Source organism: Rhinatrema bivittatum, chromosome 9 (assembly GCF_901001135.1).
Source record: "Rhinatrema bivittatum chromosome 9, aRhiBiv1.1, whole genome shotgun sequence".
Classification (NCBI taxonomy): Eukaryota; Metazoa; Chordata; class Amphibia; order Gymnophiona; family Rhinatrematidae; genus Rhinatrema; species Rhinatrema bivittatum.
Genome location: NC_042623.1, coordinates 251,306,520 through 251,327,344, shown reverse-complemented (window position 1 = coordinate 251,327,344; position 20,825 = coordinate 251,306,520). Strand labels below are relative to the sequence as shown.

The 20,825-nt window shown below is 43.4% G+C and overlaps 1 protein-coding gene across 5 annotated transcripts in view; it reads right to left on the bottom strand.

The window, feature by feature from the left end:
* Window positions 1-20,825, bottom strand: part of PLD1 (phospholipase D1) — a 301,509-nt gene that overhangs the window by 136,947 nt on the left and 143,737 nt on the right. For 4 of the 5 annotated variants that reach the window (XM_029615277.1, XM_029615278.1, XM_029615280.1 and 1 more), the window contains one exon: window positions 8,233-8,418. In XM_029615277.1, coding sequence (XP_029471137.1) covers window positions 8,233-8,386 — 154 coding nt within the window. In that variant the 5' untranslated portion in view covers window positions 8,387-8,418. Of the gene's footprint in view, window positions 1-8,232; window positions 8,419-20,825 lie in introns of those variants that run through there. The other variant, XM_029615279.1, reaches the window with a different exon arrangement.

Below are 20,825 nucleotides of genomic sequence, written 5' to 3'. Positions count from 1 at the left end.
TCAATCTGTTTGATGTAATTTTCTGTTCCTTGTTCTGTGTAAACCGAAGTGGTATGCACAAGTGCATGAACTCCGGTATATAAAAGCCTTTAAATAAATAAATAAATAAATAAATAAATTGTGGCCTCATTATGAAGCAGTAATGTGTCTGAAGTGGCATTAAGACTTGTTGTTACATTTTTTTTTCTGTGGTAGTGGGTAGGGGATTCTCATTGTGATTTACAAAGGCAAAAAGCACCTTACCCACCTAAATCATCTGAAAATTGCTTAACTCTATGACGTCTATATTCAAAACCCATTTAGATAAATTAATAGTTATCCGTCTAATCAGATCATTCATCAAAATGCATTAGGGCCCTAAGGCATGTGATAAATATCGCAACACGTGTTAGTATGCAAATTTAACATTTAGATTGCAATTGGGAGGAGTTAATGGAAATGAGGGTCTGCTAGTGCAGAATGCAGTAGAGTAATGCACACTAATGCAAGATTTAAATTGAGTGATAGTCAATGTACATGCTATATATATACCAATGTATATGTGCATGATATATATATATATATATATATATATCACTGTAAGAGGAGCCACTTTCAACTTGGGACGGGTTGGGGGTATGGAGTGGGTTTGCGGGGTGGTTTTACATATACGGTCAGAGGAATTAACTGCAGATTTGATATAACTGATGAATTTCTATCATTTGAATCAATGACAGGTACCAATGAGAGAGGTTGATTTGTACAAAGTTCATCTGGCTTGGATAAAGACTGACATTGTCTATGGCTGGCAGCTGTGATACATCTCAAGGAGTGAGGGCAGAAAAATAAATGAATGGATATGAGGGGGCAGATGGCCTTTTTTTCTTCTATCATTAAAATGTCAACTTCTACAATTTTTTTTTCACCACAAAATTTAATGGGAACATTTTTCATGAAACAGGTGAAGTGTTTGGCTGCATTCCAAAATCCCTGGCCTTTATTTTTTTATTATTATTATTTTTATAAACTGGTAAAATGCAAATGTTGCCATTTTCCATCGTTTCCCAGAAATTCTCCTATTAAAGTCTATGATGAATAGTTTCACTAATATGTTAATTATACATATAGAATTCCTACAGGCCTCACTATAATCCCTGCGAAGGAATGTGGCCTAGTAGCTAGGTCATGCAGAATAAAGAAGAAGAATGTAGCCACCTTTGCCACTGCAGGCTGCTGAAGTGTTTATTCTCGCTTTCATATTAGCAAGTGACTCCTGGTGTCTGAGTGGAAGTTTTAGTTTGGAGTTGAAAGAGTAGGAGCTTTTCTGTTCAGCTCCCTTAAGTTTTCATGGAACAGACCCAAAGCCTTGTCTGAGGAGCCTTAGACAGTTAAACGATTTTTTTTTTCCAACTTAAACTCACGGTTGATAATTTATCTCTCTTTTAGAGCTGTTGACTTAGGGGTAGATTTTCAAAGGGTTACGAGCGTACGATACACACGTAACCCCCCCCGAAAACCTACCCCTGCGTGTGCGGAGCCTATTTTGCATAGGCTCGGCGGTGCGCACAAGCCCTGGGACGTGCGTATGTCCCGGGGCTTCGAAAAAGGGGCGGTCCGGGGGCGGGGCAGAGTGCTCCGACACAGCGGCCTGTGTTGGGGTATGGCGCACTGGCAGGGTGCCGGCGCGCAACTCATCGAGATAAGGTGTGTGGGGGGGGGGGTGGGATTTAGGTAGGGGGGGGGGGGGAGTAAAAAAAAAAAAATTTCCTCCAAGGCCGCTCCGATTTCGGAGCGGCCTTGGAGGGAATGGGGAAAGCCATCGGGGCTCCCCTTGGGCTCAGTGCGCGCAAGGGGGTGCACAAGTGTGCACCCCCTTGCGCGCGCCGACCCCGGATTTTATAACATGTGCGTGGCAGCGCGCGCATGTTGTAAAATCGGGTGTACATTTGTGCGCACCAGGTAGCGCGCACAAATGTACCCCGCGCGCTTAAATTTTAAAATGGGCCCCCTTTTGTGTGATTTTTTTGTTGTTGTTGGGAGGATATTTTATCCACCTTTCCTACCGAAAAGAGATAAAGAAAGAAGTGAAGATTTGAGTGTTTTTCTTTTCAAGTCTCCTAGGCATCCCTATCTCCAAGAGATTATATTGCCAATTTGACAACTGGTTTGAGAGGAGTTGGATATTCAGCTGGTACCATAACCTGAGGGAAAGAGGAGGAACTGAGCCACCACATTGGTGCTCCCTAAAAGAAAACTGCTAAGGAGATGCCCACAAAGTACAAGAGAAGAGGAAAAATTTCAAGCTCAAGCAGTGGATCCCAGATATTTCATGGGGAAATGCTTAAGGGGATACAAGAATCCTCTTCAGAGTAACTATGGCAGCCTCATGTTCTATCCAAGGAGAAGAAAGGGATCCTCAGGGAGAGATTAAAGAACCAAAGATTCACAGATTTTACTGTTTTCAGTTGCATTACAGAGGGCAGTGATAAGCCAATGACCCTGACAAGAGTGTGTAACTGAACCAAAGTTTGCAGGCCTGAGCAACACAAGATACAAGTTAAGTGACATGATGGCTTCTGCCTGTGAGAACTACATACAGGGGACAAAAACTGCTGTTCATCATATCAAGCACTCTGTCTTCACCTTACAATTTTGCTGGTACTGCTAGGTCTGTGGCCTTGACAAACTCTGTATCCAGCAGTGAGGAGAACATAAGAACCTGCCATACTGGGTCAGACCAAGGGTCCATCAAGCCCAGCATCCTGTTTCCAACAGAGGCAAATCCAGGCCATAAGAACCTGGCAATTACCCAAACACTAAGTCTATTCCATGTAACCATTGCTAATGGCAGTGGCTATTCTCTAAGTGAACTTAATAGCAGGTAATGGACTTCTCCTCCAAGAACTTATCCAATCCTTTTTTAAACACAGCTATACTAACTGCACTAACCACATCCTCTGGCAACAAATTCCAGAGTTTAATTGTGCGTTGAGTGAAGAAGAATGTTCGATTAGTTTTAAATGTGCCACATGCTAACTTCATGGAGTGTCCCCTAGTCTTTCTATTATCTGAAAGACTAAATAACTGATTCAGATCTACCCGTTCTAGACCTCTCATGATTTTAAGCACCTCTAGCATATCCCCCCTCAGTCGTCTCTTCTCCAAGCTGAACAGCCCTAACCTCTTTAGTCTTTCCTCATAGGGGAGTTGTTCCATTCCCCTTATCATTTTGGTTGCCCTTCTCTGTACCTGCTCCATCGCAATTATATCTTTTTTGAGATGTGGCGACCAGAATTGTACACGGTATTCAAGGTGCGGTCTCACCATGGAGCGATACAGAGGCATTATGACATTTTTCGTTTTATTCACCATTCCCTTTCTAATAATTCCCAACATTCTGTTTGCTTTTTTGACTGCCGCAGCACACTGAACCGACGATTTCAATGTGTTATCCACTATGATGCCTAGATCTCTTTCTTGGGTGGTAGCACCTAATATGGAACCTAACATTGTGTAACTATAGCATGGGTTATTTTTCCCTATATGCAGCACCTTGCACTTATCCACATTAAATTTCATCTGCCATTTGGATGCCCAATTTTCCAGTCTCACAAGGTCTTCTTGCAATTTATCACAATCTGCTTGTGATTTAACTACTCTGAACAATTTTGTATCATCTGCAAATTTGATTACCTCACTCGTCGTATTCCTTTCCAGATCATTTTATAAATATATTGAAAAGTAAGGGTCCCAATACAGATCCCTGAGGCACTCCACTGCTCACTCCCTTCCACTGAGAAAATTGTCCATTTAATCCTACTCTCTGTTTCCTGTTTTTTTAGCCAGTTTGTAATCCACGAAAGGACATCACCACCTATCCCATGACTTTTTACTTTTCCTAGAAGCCTCTCATGAGGGACTTTGTCAAACGCCTTCTGAAAATCCAAGTATACTACATCTACAGGTTCACCTTTATCCACATGTTTATTAACTCCTCCAAAAACGTGAAGCAGATTTGTAAGGCAAGACTTGCCTTGGGTAAAGCCATGCTGACTTTGTTCCATTAAACCATGTCTTTCTATATGTTCTGTGATTCTGATGTTTAGAACACTTTCCACTATTTTTCCTGGCACTGAAGTCTTCATCTTTGTGAGAATATGCATATTAGGGATGTGAATCGTGTCCTCGATCGTCTTAACGATCGATTTCAGCTGGGAGGGGGAGGGAATCGTATTGTTGCCGTTTGGGGGGGTAAAATATCGTGAAAAATCGTGAAAAATCGAAAAATCGCAAAACCGGCACATTAAAACCCCCTAAAACCCACCCCCGACCCTTTAAATTAAATCCCCCACCCTCCCGAACCCCCCCCAAATGACTTAAATAACCTGCGGGTCCAGCGGCGGTCCGGAACGGCAGCGGTCCGGAACGGGCTCCTGCTCCTGAATCTTGTTGTCTTCAGCCGGCGCCATTTTCCAAAATGGCGCCGAAAAATGGCGGCGGCCATAGACGAACACGATTGGACGGCAGGAGGTCCTTCCGGACCCCCGCTGGACTTTTGGCAAGTCTCGTGGGGGTCAGGAGGCCCCCCACAAGCTGGCCAAAAGTTCCTGGAGGTCCAGCGGGGGTCAGGGAGCGATTTCCCGCCGCGAATCGTTTTCGTACGGAAAATGGCGCCGGCAGGAGATCGACTGCAGGAGGTCGTTCAGCGGGGGTTCCGGCGCCTCGCTTAACGACCTCCTGCAGTCGATCTCCTGCCGGCGCCATTTTCCGTACGAAAACGATTCGCGGCGGGAAATCGCTCCCTGACCCCCGCTGGACCTCCAGGAACTTTTGGCCAGCTTGTGGGGGGCCTCCTGACCCCCACGAGACTTGCCAAAAGTCCAGCGGGGGTCCGGAAGGACCTCCTGCCGTCCAATCGTGTTCGTCTATGGCCGCCGCCATTTTTCGGCGCCATTTTGGAAAATGGCGCCGGCTGAAGACAACAAGATTCAGGAGCAGGAGCCCGTTCCGGACCGCTGCCGTTCCGGACCGCCGCTGGACCCGCAGGTTATTTAAGTCATTTGGGGGGGGTTCGGGAGGGTGGGGGATTTAATTTAAAGGGTCGGGGGTGGGTTTTAGGGGGTTTTAGTGTGCCGGCTCACGATTCTAACGATTTATAACGATAAATCGTTAGAATCTCTATTGTATTGTGTTCCATAACGGTTTAAGACGATATTAAAATTATCGGACGATAATTTTAATCGTCCTAAAACGATTCACATCCCTAATGCATATACGTACCAGCTAAGATGAAGTCATATCGGAAGCCCACCAATCCCATGTCAGTGGACTGTAGTACTATCCAATCGATATTAACTTCTGGATCATCCGTAAATGTACGAAATCCGGAGAAGAAATAAAAGTTTCTGGACTGTACTGCTGCATTGTGCTGCACTGCTTGATCTTATTCACGCAAACTTCACATCCAAGAACTTGGCACCTGAGACTTTTCATGAAGCTCAAGCTAAGTTTTGAGACTGGGCTACCAGCCCAACATAGCCCAACCCTGCTCCATTAACTATGGAATACTTGCTGACCTCATCCTTGCGTAAGCCCTGGCAAACCAAGGAATCTTCACCCCATCCTGGCTGCATAACTTACAGAGGAAGCTGTACATTCTAGGTCTACTGCCCTAAAACTGGTGGTGTTAACCTGTCATTTGCCTGCTGGAGGTCTAGCTGGCTTCCCTCTATGCTGAGAATGCTGAATCTCCAGAAGGGCAACCTGAGCCTGAGAACATTCCAGAGATCTCTTCATGCACACTTGGACAGCATAAGAAAACTGGCTAATTTACTACTTCAAGCTAGGGTAGTTTAACTGGCATTGCATTTGACAAGTGCAAATTAACTTTGAGTTAAACGCAGGGGTTTTTATAACCTTTGTAACAAGAGTGAAAATATACAATGGTTTTATGTCTACCAATTATAAAACCATTGGGTACTTTACGATGCTACAATAAAATTCTCATTGTCTACTTCTAAAAAGTGTAACTATTCTGCTCCCTTTTATTTGAACTTGTGACATACGTTATCTGATTTTAATACCAGATAATCCTTAAAAGACTCCCTTACAGGAGTTAACGTGAGGGGTTTGTATCAATTGCCATATTATCCAAATTGAACTACCATTTTAGTAAAGTTTTATTTTGGATCATCATTATGTCTGGCTTCTTTATTGGCACTCATAAAAAGATGACAGGCAATGCCCAGGGTCTTGGAGGTCTATTCTTCCCTCCAACCATGAACCTTCATTCGGGGCAGACAGAGAGAAGACCAGAATTCAGCTCCTGTACTAAGTGTGTGAGAACCCAAATCAGAGTTACACACAGAATAATCACAAAAGGATAATATAACTTTTTGCTCATCCTGATATGGGGCAATTATAATATCTGATTTAAAGAGCACAGGAGAAAGAGCCAAAGGTTGTGTTGCAAATACTGTGTCTAAGCTAAAGAGGATTTAGAAAACTTTGCAGAAGTTTATAAATGGAATTTGGGCCCATTTTGATTCTATTGGCAAAGACTGAGAAGGTCCCTTTATGTTATTGTCTGGCATGTGGTAGCCAAACTAGCTGGTTATATGTATGAGTAGCGATGTGCAAATTTCTTCAAAAGAAGCTCAACGAACAAGTTGACGAACGCAAAAGGACAATTTTCAAAGCAATGTAGGTTTACGTGAGAACAACTGGTCGTCTGAAAAATGACCTCAGTGTGGCTAAGAGAAGACATGCTGCTCCTCAATGCAGGTAATTTTAGCTGCTTTAAGGCGTTCCCAGGGGCATGTTTTGTGCAGAATTGAAAATAACACACAGGCATTATTTAAACAGCTTTTAAACAGCTAAGGGCAGCAGCATCTACATGGGTATATGGCCATGCATAGTTTTACCACAGTATTTTATAAGCTGAATGTAGCACAAAATAGGTGTTATCTTTACTCTGCAACATATGCACTCATGTATGCTTACATGCAAACACATGAAATGCACTGAAAGCATATACTTTTTCTACCTATTTAAAAAAATATACAAGCGTATATTTTACACAGAAAAATAAAGTGGCATTTACATAAATTAGGATTTACATTTGTAAATCAGTATGCTTTAAAATATGCACGTGTAAGTGAAATTAACGGTTTTACCGATTACCAGTTCATCCAGTCCTTCTCCGGGCCATCGAGACCCTCCTGGCTCTTCAGCCTGAACTCCCCTCACCAAGACCTCTAATCCGGCCAACAGTACACAGTAAACACGTTTAATATCATTTATGCCAGATAATTAGCGAATGTAAAATAATGAGAGTAAGCTGTCGAATCTACGTGCATAAGTGTCTTTTAAAAAGCAACTTACATGCCCTGCCCCAGAGCGCCCCTAGGCCACCCCCTATTTAGACGTGGCTATGTGCACGCGAAAGCAAAACTATGCACGAATGTTTGATGTTTATAAAATAGCATGTACACGAGTAGATGCTACTTACATGCATATATACTCATTTTTATGCGCTTAAGTCTTTGAAAATTCACCCCCAGACTATTCTTTCATGTCTACGAGTGTTATTTTCTGAAAATAAAAGTACCTACCTGCTCAAAAAGCAGTTTCAAATGTCCATGGTTATTTTGTACTTGTGGCAAGTTTCTAGGTGAAAATCCCTGGGCAAAATGTACCTATGGGCTTTGTTCAAATGCAGTTTGAGAAATGCCCACCAAAGGATCATCAAGTTGGTTTGATGAATCTGTTTGAAGTGCATGCTTTCAAATCTGTTTTCATTTCTTTTTTTGAAGCGGACTGATTTCTGCAGTGGCTCTGGAGAAACTACAATAGTTTCATCAAACTTGAACTAGGCTGGTTTGAGTTTGACCTCAAATTGTTCATAGTGGTGAGGGGTTAATTCTGTTTACATTCCAAACAACAATAGGAATTTCTTTGTTATTAAAGGGGCTGTTCAAAACTGCTTGGAATAAGTCAAGTTGTTCATTGTATCTTAAAACTGCAAACACTTTCCTTAGAGACAGCTCATGAACCGCACTCCCAGGGACACAAATAGACAATATACTGTATATCCTCACAATCCTGAGGTAGCCTGAAGCAGAATCCTAACTACACACCTTTGACGAGAAGAAATATGAAAGACCTAGCTACTTCCTTGATGTATATTCTATGATCCATGACATCAATAACACTTTCCATTCATAAATGACGAGCGAAGAGTTATTAACTCACCAGCAAATCTGGGATCGTTGCATGCATCATAATCCACTTCCTCCCCTTCAAAGTGGAGTTCCCTTGTGTCCAGGTTTTCTATTAAATTGCTCATGTCTGCAGCAATTTTCTTCAGTGCTGAAGAATCTACTCCTCTGTCAGGTCTCAATGACATGGTCGGCACTAGCAGTCTAACAACACAGGGGCCTGTGGAGAAAACTCACAGAATGTTACCTGCATGCCCATATAATAAAACTGTGCTATTGCAAATAATATACGGGATGCAACTCTAGAATTCCTAAAATCGCAAGCTAAAACTTAGCAATCAATCTTATGGCAAATTTTCAGCTGGACAAAGCTGCAGCTAAAAATGTTTCCTAGATCTAGGTGGCCAAAATCTACCCATGTAGCGTTTGGCCTGCCATTTGGGTGCCTGGAGTTAAGGGGCTAAACTGAGCTGCCTAGGGCTTAAAATCAGCGCTAAGTGGATCCGTGCTTTCTCTGCCCCAGGAAGGTCTCTGATGCCACCCACTTTTAGAGCAGCTAAATTTGGTAGAGATATTTAAATATCGGGAATGACTGGCTAACTTCAGGAGTGAGCCATTCCATAGCCTTCCCCTATATTTAAGGGATTTTGGTATAGCATCAAGGTAGCACAAGACTAAGTTCCATCCATTTTCAACATCCAATAAGTATATGCGGGCGTATTTTTGATGACTGCCCACAATATATTCACTGAAGTCAATTTGAAACTAAATATCCAATCATGAATAGTTTACCAAGCCTAAATATTTAGCTAAAGTTCATGATCCATTCTGGGTTTCTGGTTGAGTAAAGCACTGTTCTCAGTTCAATAATAATAAAAACTTACCCCTAGATTTATCAAAGTATAGCAGAAATAGCATCCACGCTAAAAAAAAAAATGGGTGTGCTTAGGAATTTCCAAGCTACCACATCACATAGGCAATTTCCACATCACACAGTACATCATCACACCTTGTGTTATTTAACACATCGCAGCATTTTTTAGAGAGAGAGAGAACCTCTGTGTAGAAATCAATATGTCGCCCTCTATGTTTATACCACTGTAAGAGAGAGCACTTTTAAATTGGGGTTGGGAAGGGGGTAGGTTTGGGTGGGGGGGACGGGGACTTACATACACAGTCAGAAGTGAGAACAGTAAAGTTGACATCACTGAAAATGAAAGGTACAAGAGGAGTTGACTATGTATGTATATAACCCACCCATATGCACGCATGTTATAATTTTAAGTGGACACGTGCCTATGAAGTAGATTTTTAAGACTGACACGCAAGTGCACATGTGCACGAATTTGCTGGCACGCACACATGGATGTGGCAATTTTATAACATATGCACATATACGTACGTGTGTATGTTATAAAATTGGCTATAGGCAAGTACGTGTGCACGGTTTTATATTGACGCGCGCATCTGCGTGAAAATGGCAACTTGGATGTGTAAATGGAGGAATGTTAGTAGATACACATGCTAACACAATCACCTGTTTCCCCAGTTTGTTCCCAGTTTGCCCCAATAAAGGAGAGGACTATCCTAAACCTCCTAGCTAACTCTTCTCCCTTTTACCCTATAAGCTCAGAGCCTTAAAACCCCGATGACAGGCCTAGTTTTTTTTGTTACATGACTTACACGCTTGTCCATGGCAGAAGTAAAGTTACGTGGGAGGGGACCCCGGTGCGTGCTTGTGCCTGTAAATACTTATTAGTCCTGGGGGAATTCTACGCTACTGTGGAGCACAGAATTTGCGCAGAATTCCCCCCCTGCGCAGAATTGCCATTTTCTAAGGAGAAAATAGCAGAGGAGACCCTGGCATGCTGCAAACGGAGCACGTGAAGACAAAGGCCCTGGTGTGCCGTTCATGGCGAAGATGGAAGGCCCCCATGTGCTGCGAACAGAGTGTGCTCTGCTCGTGGTGAAGATAAAAGCCCCGGTGAGACAGAATGTGTATCTGTGTGTGTGTGAGAGAGGACAGGGAGAAAGATGTGAGAGAGGAGAGGGTAGGGTAGGGGGTATGAGAGGGGAGGGTGTGAGAGAGAGCATGGGAGGTTAGAGAGCATGGGGGAGAATGCTTGAGTGTGGGTTTCAGAGAGAGGGAGCCCTATCTGAGGAGAATGTGAAGGAGTGTGTATGTGTGTGAGAAATTGGGAGCTCGTGTGTATGAAAAAGGGATTGTGTGTATGTGAGGGTGCTAGCCTGTGTGAAGGGATTGTGTATGTGTGAGAGAGAGCCTGTGTGAAGGGGTGCATGAGAGAGAGACATAGGTAGCCTGTGTGAGGATGTATGTGTGAGAGAGAAAGGGAGTGTGTGTGGGTGTGTATGCAAGAGAGAGGGCCCTGTATGAGGGGATGTGTGTGTGTGTGCGAGTGAGGGAGCCTTTATGAGGGTGTGTGAATGTGTATTAGAAAGAGGGAGCATGTGTGTGAGAGAGGGAGGGACAGAGGGAGCCTGTGAGAGGGGCAGTACTGAGAATGGGGTCAAACTCTGGAAGTGGCGATAAAGTGGAAGGGGATGAGCCTAGAGGTGGGGGTAGAGATACTGGAAGGTGGGGCCTGAGAGGGCAAAGTGGAGCGAGTGGAATGGACACTCTTACAGTGAATTTCTAGGGAAATTCTGCTCAAAATATTTAAAATTCTGTATCTCTAAGTAATAACTTTTTTTCTGTATTAATTTAAAATGGAATTACTTAAAGACTGTCATGTAAATTGTGTTATTTTGACCAACATAAAGTTTGCAGAATTTTGCAGAATTTTAAATTTTTTTGCGCAGAATTGCCCCAGGAGTAACTTACGCACAGACTTCATGGTACAGTTCTGGCTCACCCATGCTCCACTCATGCCCCTCCCACACCTTGCCCCTTTCGGTGAAAAAAAATGTTTGTGCATACCGGGAGATAGGCGCATACCAGCGCAGGTTTAAAAATCCGCGCAGCGCAGGCTGCGCCGAGTCACGTGTGTATCTCCCGGCTTCGGCGCACGTAGGGAGTTTTAAAATCTACCAGTATGTACACGAGATGCTGCTTCTAGCGCATAAGCGGGGAGATTTTAAAAGACGCACAGCCATTCCATTACATTCTCTGTACACCCAGGTAAGGAACAAGGCTTCCAAACCCCCCCAGTTTAATTGCCTCCTTTTTCCCATGTTAGCCTTGACACTTAAAAAGCCCTCTGATCTGCCTATTTATTGCATTACTTACACGTCCTCCATAGCAGAAGTAAAGTTATGCCGCAGCAGAACCCCAGCGCACGCCTGTACACGAAAATATTTACATGCAAATCTGAAACTGCAATCCAGGCCCACGCCTCGCCCCCTTTTTTTGGAACTTTCATTTGTGTGCACGGGAAATGTGGGTGCATGGAGGCAGCTTTTAGAAATCCACTCGGCGCGCGCCAGCCCAACATATTTGCGTATCGCTCAAATCTGGCGCGCACTGGGCTTTTAAAACTCAACTTTTACGTTTCAGTTAGGTCTACGGTGACTAAACAGAAAAAAAAAAAAAGAAAAAACACAGATCAGCAATAAATGAAAAGCTGGTAACAGCTTATTCAGTATCACCTGTTAACCTGTTTCATATGCACTAGGCAACTGTGCTGCTTTGGGATGCCATGGACAACTATTGTCAGCTTCTTTTTGCTAGCTACTCTTTACACAAACATCCACCTGTTACCATCATCCAATCAGAATACTGTTCACTACACTATTTTATATTAGGCATGTGCAGCCCCAAAATTTTCAGTTCAGATTGTTTGTGCATCTGCCTAGTAAATTGTGAGGGGGATCATTTCATCTGTGGCAATCTAGCTGGATAACTTGTTAGTTTACCAGGTCAGATAATTTTGAAAATTGAGCTTTTGAGGAGCTCTCATTCTCGCTCTTGTTTATGCTTCACATCACGGCTTTTGTTTACGACTTGGTAGCCTTTCAGAGATTTGCTCTTCCCTTCTAATCCACCAAATCTCCATGCTCTTGTCATTTTTTTAACTTGATTATTGTAAAAAAAAAAAAACATCCCTTCGCCTCTTCCTGCTGTCCACTACAATAGGATCAAAATGTGGACACCTGGCTAATCTGCTAGGGATTCTCACATTTCTGCTCTTTTTGATAATTTAACGTTGGTTTCTGTTGTTGATTGGAAGAGGTAGAACAAACAAGTTGGAATATCTTGGACGGTCTTATCAAAGACAACTCCTGAGGAGTGCTCAAGTTAAGAATCTGACAGCTTTCTTGGGATAGTAATTTGTCAATGATTCCTTGCAAATAAAAGGTTGGTCACACTTGCTTTCTCATGTGTGTTTGATTCTGCAAGCAAGTGCCTTTCAGGTAAGGACTAGTTGGTGACAATTCTACAAGCGCTGATTTTTACCAGACTATAAGACCATAAGAACATAAGACTTACCATACTGGGTCAGACCAAGGGTCCATCAGGCCCTGCATCCTGTTTCCAACAGTGGCCAAGCCAAGTCACAAGTACCTGGCAAGTACTCATCCCCATTCCTGCAGCTCATCCCCTCTATTCTTTCTGTCCCCTTCAAATGGCCCATCTAGTCTCTCCTTCCCTCTCCCCAGAGTCCCTTTCTCCCCCTATCCCCATGCCTGCAGCTCATCCCCTCTAATATTTCTGTCCCCTATATTATTGTAATAGTTTGTTGGCTAGGATGCCAAAGAAGAATTTGCACGGTCTCCATTTGGTGGCACAAATTGCTCCTGGTGCTGAGTAATGGGAATAATATCCCCCCACCCATATTGTATGACCTTCACCTTTTATCAACTGGCTCGTGAATCATTTTTTTAAATCCCTTGCCTTGTCTTTAAATCATTCCCAGTCCATGCCAGCTTATTTGAACATGCATCTCATCTGATATAACTCAGGTCGACAGCTGCACTCTTCTGAGTCTTGTTTGCTAACAGTTCTTTAATTAAAAACAGTCCAACTCTCTACGTCTCGTGCGAAAACTTTGACTTGAGTAGGACTAAGAGTCTGGAGTTAGGTCTGAGGCTAAAGGCTGCACTGTCTACCCATCCTCAACATTTTAAAATCTGGCACTTTGATTTTGTAGGAAGAGCACTTCCAGTCAGCCATCTGCGGGGAAAAGACAATTATTCCTTACCTGCCAATTTTTGTTCCTGTAGTACCACGGATCAGTCCCTCCCTAAGGATCTATGGGATAGGGATTGTTCTCAGCTCGACTGCTTAGTTCACTTTGTGATGTTTTGTGACTGACTAATGGTTCCTTTTTGCCAGTTTTTGATTAAGTTTTACACGATTGCAGTTTAAAGTTCAATGTTACTTGATCCATCCAATGTTTTCTTGCTTGCTTTGATATTCTTTATACTGAAGGGACGCAGAGGGCGCTCCAACCTATTAGGGGCCGTCCTTACGGTTTTTGCTCTGACTCCATCTGCTGGAAGGGGGACATAACCCACTGATCTGGGCACGTACAGGGAATGAATTTTACATGCTGTCTTCTGGAGAATTCAAATTTGTCGTTCTCTTGATTAGAGGCACAATTGCCACCTAGTTGGCTGGGTGGTACTTACTTGTATTGTTTTATATTTGTTTCTTTGTATTCTTTTTATTTATACATAAGTTAGTAGGGCCATCACTTAGCCACTATCTGGCTGCGCAAGTTAGCCAGATAAACTTATTTGGCTAACTGAGTTGAATATACTCGACTATTTTATAGTTAGCTGGATAAGTTTAGCCAGAATATCAGCATTTATCCAGCCAAGTTAGCTGGACAAATGGCTCTGTCCCAGGGCACCCCCATCCTGCCCCTCACTTAGTTGTCTTAACTTTTTAGCTGGGTAAAACATTAGCCGTCTAAGCTGCAGCTGCTGACATGCCCAGATGTTCATACTTAACATGCTAAGCAGTGCTAAATAGCAGGCCCAATGGATTTAATAAGGTTTATTTCTTGAATTTTGAGAAGCGTATTTATTCATTGGAAACTGGTTGTATTGCTATTTCTATTGTTTTGCTCAAGAGATGGATGTTTTATTCCAGCAGCAGGCTAAAAAGCATACTAAATAAATAAATAAATAAATGGCCTGTGTCACAATCGCAAAGTACTCAGACTGTTCCAACAGATGGGAAGGTTCTCTCTTCTTTCCCCCAGTTTTGCTCCCAGGAGATCCATTTCTGCAGCGAGTCTGGATTAAAACAGCCATATTTTTTTTTAATTTCTTATCGTACACTTTATGGTTTTAAGTTCATTAATGTGCAGTATAACTGTGGCGCAGTGAATGTCTTCAAGAACCATGCACGGATGGCTGTGGAATCACAGGCTGACTGTCACCGGTTTACACAAGGTAAAAGCTGATAATTCTCGCTGGGATGTAGGATTCCTTTTCTGCCCCCCCACCACAACCATTTGTATTTTCTCAGAACATATTAACAATATTTTTTAAACTAGTGTGTTGTCAAGCTGGGCCAATGTCAGTCTATCAAGCTCCATTTATTATATTTCCGTTTATAATATAAAAGAAAACAAGCTGCAGATAATACCTGCTCATTGGACTCTCTTAATACATTTGTAATTAGCTGTCAAGAGTTAAACTCACCAGTGATGGTAGAGCAGTGGTTCCCAACCTTTCTTTTTGACTCTGCAGCCAGTCAGATTTTCAGGATATCCATGATGAAGATGCATAAGATATATTTGCATACATTGGAAACTCAATGTATGCAAATTTATCTCATGTTTGTTCATTGTGGACATCCTGAAAACCCAACAGGCTATGGGGCAGGTTTTATAACCTGTGCGCGCACAAATGTACGCCTAATTTTATAACATGTGCGCGCAACACCTTTTGCCATGTTCCCAATCTAGAGGCCCATCTTTTGCCGTGTTCCCAGTTTAGGGGCCCATCTTTTGCCGTGTTCCCAGTTTAGGGGCCCATCTTTTGCCGTGTTCCTGGTTTAGGGGCCCATCTTTTGCTGGGTTCTCAGTTTAGGAGCACATCTTTTCTTGTGCTCCTAGCTGGCTATATGGCCACAGTTAGGCTTAAAAACATAAATGCACTGTCGAGCCTCTGCCGCTTGTCCTCGCGGGTAGTGGGGGAGCCCTGGCGGCAGATCCAACATTAGAAACATTACTCCACCTTTGACTAGGAGCAAAGGGGCCAATGCAAAAAAAAAAATACGATGAAAGCAGCGCCCGCTTTCCTAACACGCCCCTGGGCATCTCCCCTGGGGGCACCATGCAATATGTAAATTAGAGGTTGCATTGTCAAAGAGGTGCTAGGGTGGATTGTGTGCCCCTAGCATCTCCATAACAGTGGGAGCCCGCGAGCGGTCGGCTATCAGTGGCCATCCACCAGTTAAGAAAACGGATGCTGAATTTATCGGTGTCCGTTTTCCTAATCGGCACACAGCCACGGGTTTTGGAAACGGACGCTTGTTAACTGAGCGTCCGTTTTCCGAACCTGTCTGCCAGCACTATTTTTTAAACTTTTTTAATTTTTACTTTTTAAAAGTTTTCCTTTCTCCTACTTAATATCGCAACGATATTAAGTTGGAGGATTTACAGACAAGCAGTATTTTCTGCTTTTCTGTACAACTTTTGGGAGGCAGGCGTTAATTTCTGAGCACAAAACTGTGCGTTTTAGACACACTTCTTTTTTTTTGGCATTTTGGGTGATTCTGTAATAGCCTCATCAACATGCATTTGCATGTGATGAGCTCTATTAGTTTCGCCGCACGTTGGACACGCGTTGTGGAGGCACTAATTCCCTAATTAGATAAGGGGATTAGGTATCGCCTACATAACCGGTGTCCAGCTGCGGGTTAAACAGTGAGCTCGGCTGAGCGCCCTGTATTGCATCGGCCTGGAAGTTTCTAATGCTAAGAAACTGTGCACTCAGCCAACGCACCACCACTCTGCTTTGGGAGGGAAAGCTTAATGCCCTCATTTGCATGGGATTTTCATGCGTGAGGGCGCTGAGCTGAGTGCACATTTTGTGAAGGTAAAACTCCTTCCTGCATCAGGAGTAATGTTTACTTGTGCAAAATGTGCGCCCAAGTGCGGGTTAAAACGTGCGTTCGGCTGAACACAGTTTATTGAATTGGCCTGCTAGTAATTCAGCACCAAAATTCTGAACTGACTTTGAAATAGAATTGGAAGAATGAAGAAATGTGGGCATAACCACAGGATGTGCACTGCCCTGATGAAGACTGCACAGTTCTCAAAAGCTAAAGACAAATGCATTAAGTTAGTCCCATCAGAAGGTGTCAGCTGCCACTTGGTTTGAGCTTTATTTCTCTGTATGCAGGTGGACGTACACAGCATTCGCACTATTCTAGCATAGAAGAGAACTTGCTTCATTCAATTTCTTCCTGCTAAGCACCTCTACCCCAAGCCATTTTTTTGTACGGGACAAGATGAAGGGACCTTTTTAGCAGCTCTGCCAGGCCAACAATTTTCCCATCCAATGCTCATAGCTGACACTGTAAATGAGAAGAACAATAAAATCTGTTGACAGCCAAGTGTCCCAATATAAAACAGTCACCGTGTGAGTCACAAACATTGTTACCTTCCTTTTACAAATACATCGTACCAGGCACAACATAACCATGCCAGAGGGATGGACTGACATAATAAGTTAATGGGTAAACTATTAACCACTTTGCTTCAAACTTTTATTTTCAAAGAGCTGTGTCCATAAAGACAGCTTCATGCAGTTGACAACCAATAACTGCTGAGCAGTGATGGTCCTTTTGGTTCTCGTTAATTTTATTCCTTGCAATATCTCTTCTCTATTATCTAATTTACAAATGGCCATCCTTCCGTCTGTCTGTCCATCATGGTGTTTTGGGCACCTCTAGATAGCATTCAGGGCTTGAAATTTGGCACAGATATAGAAGATCGTGGGTTTCGACCTGGAAAAATCTCGAGGAGTGTCATAGCTTGTGTTAAACCTCCTGTCTGTTGTTTTGGTCAGAAAAATATTTGCAGCAAGAGGAGATAGAAATCTCTGCTGGGTTTTTTTTTTTTTTTTTACTTAACACACCAACCCAAAAATCCACCAATGTAGGTAAAATTCACCAAAATGCAACAGCAAAAACCTGCACCCACCTCTTAATTTTTTTCTCTTTTCTTATTTTCTCTTCTTTCAATTATATATCTCTAAACAGAGTAGTAGGTTTTCAGTGTTGCATTTTGGGTTTTTTTTACTTGGCAAATTTTCAAAGCAAAAGTTAAATGTGCACTTTCCCTTTGAGGACTGGTACGAAATGTGTGAGTTAAAATAACTGCAGATTTTATATCTGCCTGCACAGTTTTGAAAATTGCTCCCGTAGGGACTTTTAATGGGTGCCTGTTTCTGGCTGAGACCCGTTTGCCTCTGAATGCTGGTGAAAGTGAACATGGCAAAGACTGTTTAGGAGTACAAGAGCAATTCATTTGCACAGAAAACTATGCAAGGCGAGGGCAAATGCTGTGGCAAAGGGTAGAACTTGGGAGGGCTCTATAAAAACTGACTCACTGCAAGAAAGTTGTGCCTTTCTGTACTATTACACTGCCCACTACGATGTTTGCTAATATTAACATTAGTTGAGCAGGGGGGGCTAGGACTGTTTTTATAGAAACAGGGCCAGTGGAAACATTAGGTTGGGTAGGTTTTGGCCTAGGGTGCCAGAAGTGGGCAGGGCAGCAGAGTTGCCAGTAAGGGTGGCAGTTTTGAAAGGACGGACTAGATGAGAAAGGGCCTGGGTGAGGCATGGAGCTGAAGGGTGTTTTCAGTTTTGGGGGTATGTATTTCTTTGAGGATTTGGGGTTTGTTTGTAATATGCAATTTGAGAGAGAGAGAGAGATATCGCGTGACGACATCACCGCCTAGGGCGGCTGGGCATCCTTCCACCGGCTCTGTATAGAATGGTTATAGTTTTTGTGGGATTTTACTGGACACATGAGAAAGTCCTTTCCTGAGATACTTGGCTGTCAACAGCAATAATCAAATTTATTGTAGGCAGAAGCATGCTTACTAAAGGATCATGTTAAAACTGAGTTTTTAACTATTTGGCATTCAAAAGCACTGGCTTCTGTCAAAAAGCCAATAGGTAGATTTCAGAATTGTCATGAAACGTAATTTTAGTGCATAAGAAGGGTCAATATTGAGGCATTCAAAAACACAGCTTGATTATATTATTAATATCTTTGAGAGTGCCTTCCAGCTCAGGGGTTTAAGAAAATCACGCATATTAAATCTCATGGGTTCAGTTTATAAAAACTCAGGAAATATAAAGCTTTAACATCAAAATACAGTGCACTGTTGGTATATAAAAATAGTCATATCCTATGTTCCTGAATATTCCCCCATTATTCAGACCTTAAGGCATCCTCCAATTTAGACTTGTAAAATATATTATCAGCTTCAGTATAATATGAAAGGACCTCATTAGTGCTTCTTGTACATGCAGCGTCGCTCCCTTAACATCACTAAGATCTAGAATTGGCAAAAGAAAGTGAGACGACTGGGCTCATGGTTGAGGTAAAAGGCAAGAAACCAAAAACACTTGCTCATATTTCAGCCACTCCACTGCATTATTTAGATAAGCTCTAAAGTACCTTATGCAACTCAGCTCAGTGGTGAAAAAAGAAATGAGAAAAAGAACACTGACATCTTAATAATTTGGTTGGAAAAAAAGACAGACATTTTATAGAAGTTAGGAAAGGCTCACAAACATAAAAAATAGTAAAATATCTTAGCTCATCCTGATTGTCTGTTCTCTTAATAAAAGGAAAAGAATATTTAAGAGGCTCGTTTCCTTCACAAACCACAAACCAGGTCCTTGTAAAACTGGAAAGCACCATTCTGCTACTAGCACCCCATGGCCTGATATCTGTAAACTGAACCACGTAGAAGAAACTAACCGAGTGGTTTAAGGGTATCATTGTGTTTGGCCGGTCGAGAATCTGTCCCATCACCAGCCACTCTTACCTCCAGCCCCAGGTGGAAGGGGCACCACCGATGCTGTGGCTGGCCACCAGGCCATGCTAAGAACGCTGCTCAACTGAGAGGGGTGTCTCTAGGCGCACATGCGCGGTTCAAAACATTTAAAGAGCCCGCGGCAGGAAATCAAAGGCATTTCCCTATATAAGGCCTGCTCCGTCCTGCCTCAGACGCCTCGGCAATAGGTTGAACTCCTTGGAATAGCTGTTTGCCTCTTCATTCCTGGTTCTGGTTCCTTCTCCTGTTACACCAGTGCCTACCATCCACAAGCCAACGGCCAATCAAAGCAAACTAACCGGACTCTGAAAGGTTTCTTGAGGGCCTATGCAAATGAGCATCACCAGACAATTGGGCTGCCCTCCTCCCATGGGCAGAATTCTCCCATAACTCCCATGTTAGCTCTGCCATGGGATTATCGCCATTCCAAATTATGTATGGGAGCCACCTTGTCCTCTGTTACCGGTCCCGATGACTGTTCCTTCCCGGGAGCTCAACTAACCACTCAGGAGCTCCAGGAACCTTGGATTTGTATGGAGGAGATCCGAAAGTGGCTCAAAGAGCCAAGAAATCATTGAATGCTCACCATGGCTGGCACTGCAATTCAAACCTGGGGACAAGGTTTGGCTGAGTACCTGCCATTTCCATCTCAGGATGCCCTCCATGATGCTTGCTCCCCGCTGCATCAGGCCCTTCCCTGTTTCCCGACAGTTGGGGCCTGTTACCCATCAACTATGCCTACCCACCTCTTTGGAGTCCATAATATCTTTCATGTCTCCCTCCTCAAGCCCCTAGTCCTCATTTGGCCTTCCCAGAAGGTGCCAAGACCCCAGGAGGTGTCCACTGAAGAGAACCATGTCTACCAAGTGAGGAGATCATGGACATTCGTCAGAACAAGAGGTGGGAGTACTGATCTCCTGGAAAAGGTATGGTCCGGAGGAGAATACATGGGAGCCTGCCTCAAACATCTTGGACAACAGTCTCCTAATGGCGTTCCACACTTCGCACCCCAAGAAACCCAAACCCTTTGGGAGGCGATTTAAAGGAGGGTCCGTCCCGCGACCAGCCACTCTTACCTCCAGCCCCAGGTCAAAGGGGGCCCACCAATGCCATGGCTGGGCCCCGGGCAAATACGCAGCTGGCTGCTGTGCTGGCCTGAAGCGCAGCGCTAGGAACGCTACTCAGCTGAGCATGGCATCTGTAGCATGTGCACAGCTCAGGCACATTTAAAAGCCAATGGTGGGAAATCCACCATTCACCTCAGATGACATCACAGGTCTTTCCCTATATAAGGCCTGCTCCATCCTGTCTCAGATGCCTCAGCAATAGGTTGAAGTCCTTGGAGTAGCTGTTTGCCTCTTTGTTCCAGATCCTGCTCCTGTTACAGTGCCTTGTCTTCATGTTTCTGGTCCCTTCCTGTGTCTTTGGAGTTCCTGTGTTCCTGTCTTGTGGTTTCTCGTCTGTCTTCAGTGTCTTCCTGCTTTTTTGTTTTGACCTATTCACCTTGGATGGACTTCCTGGCTTGACCTCGGTTTGCATTCCTGGCTTTGTCTTTGGACTGCTCCTCGACGATGTTTGACTTCCGCCTGCCTTGTGACTACTGCTTGCTCTTCATCTTGTTGAACTCCACCT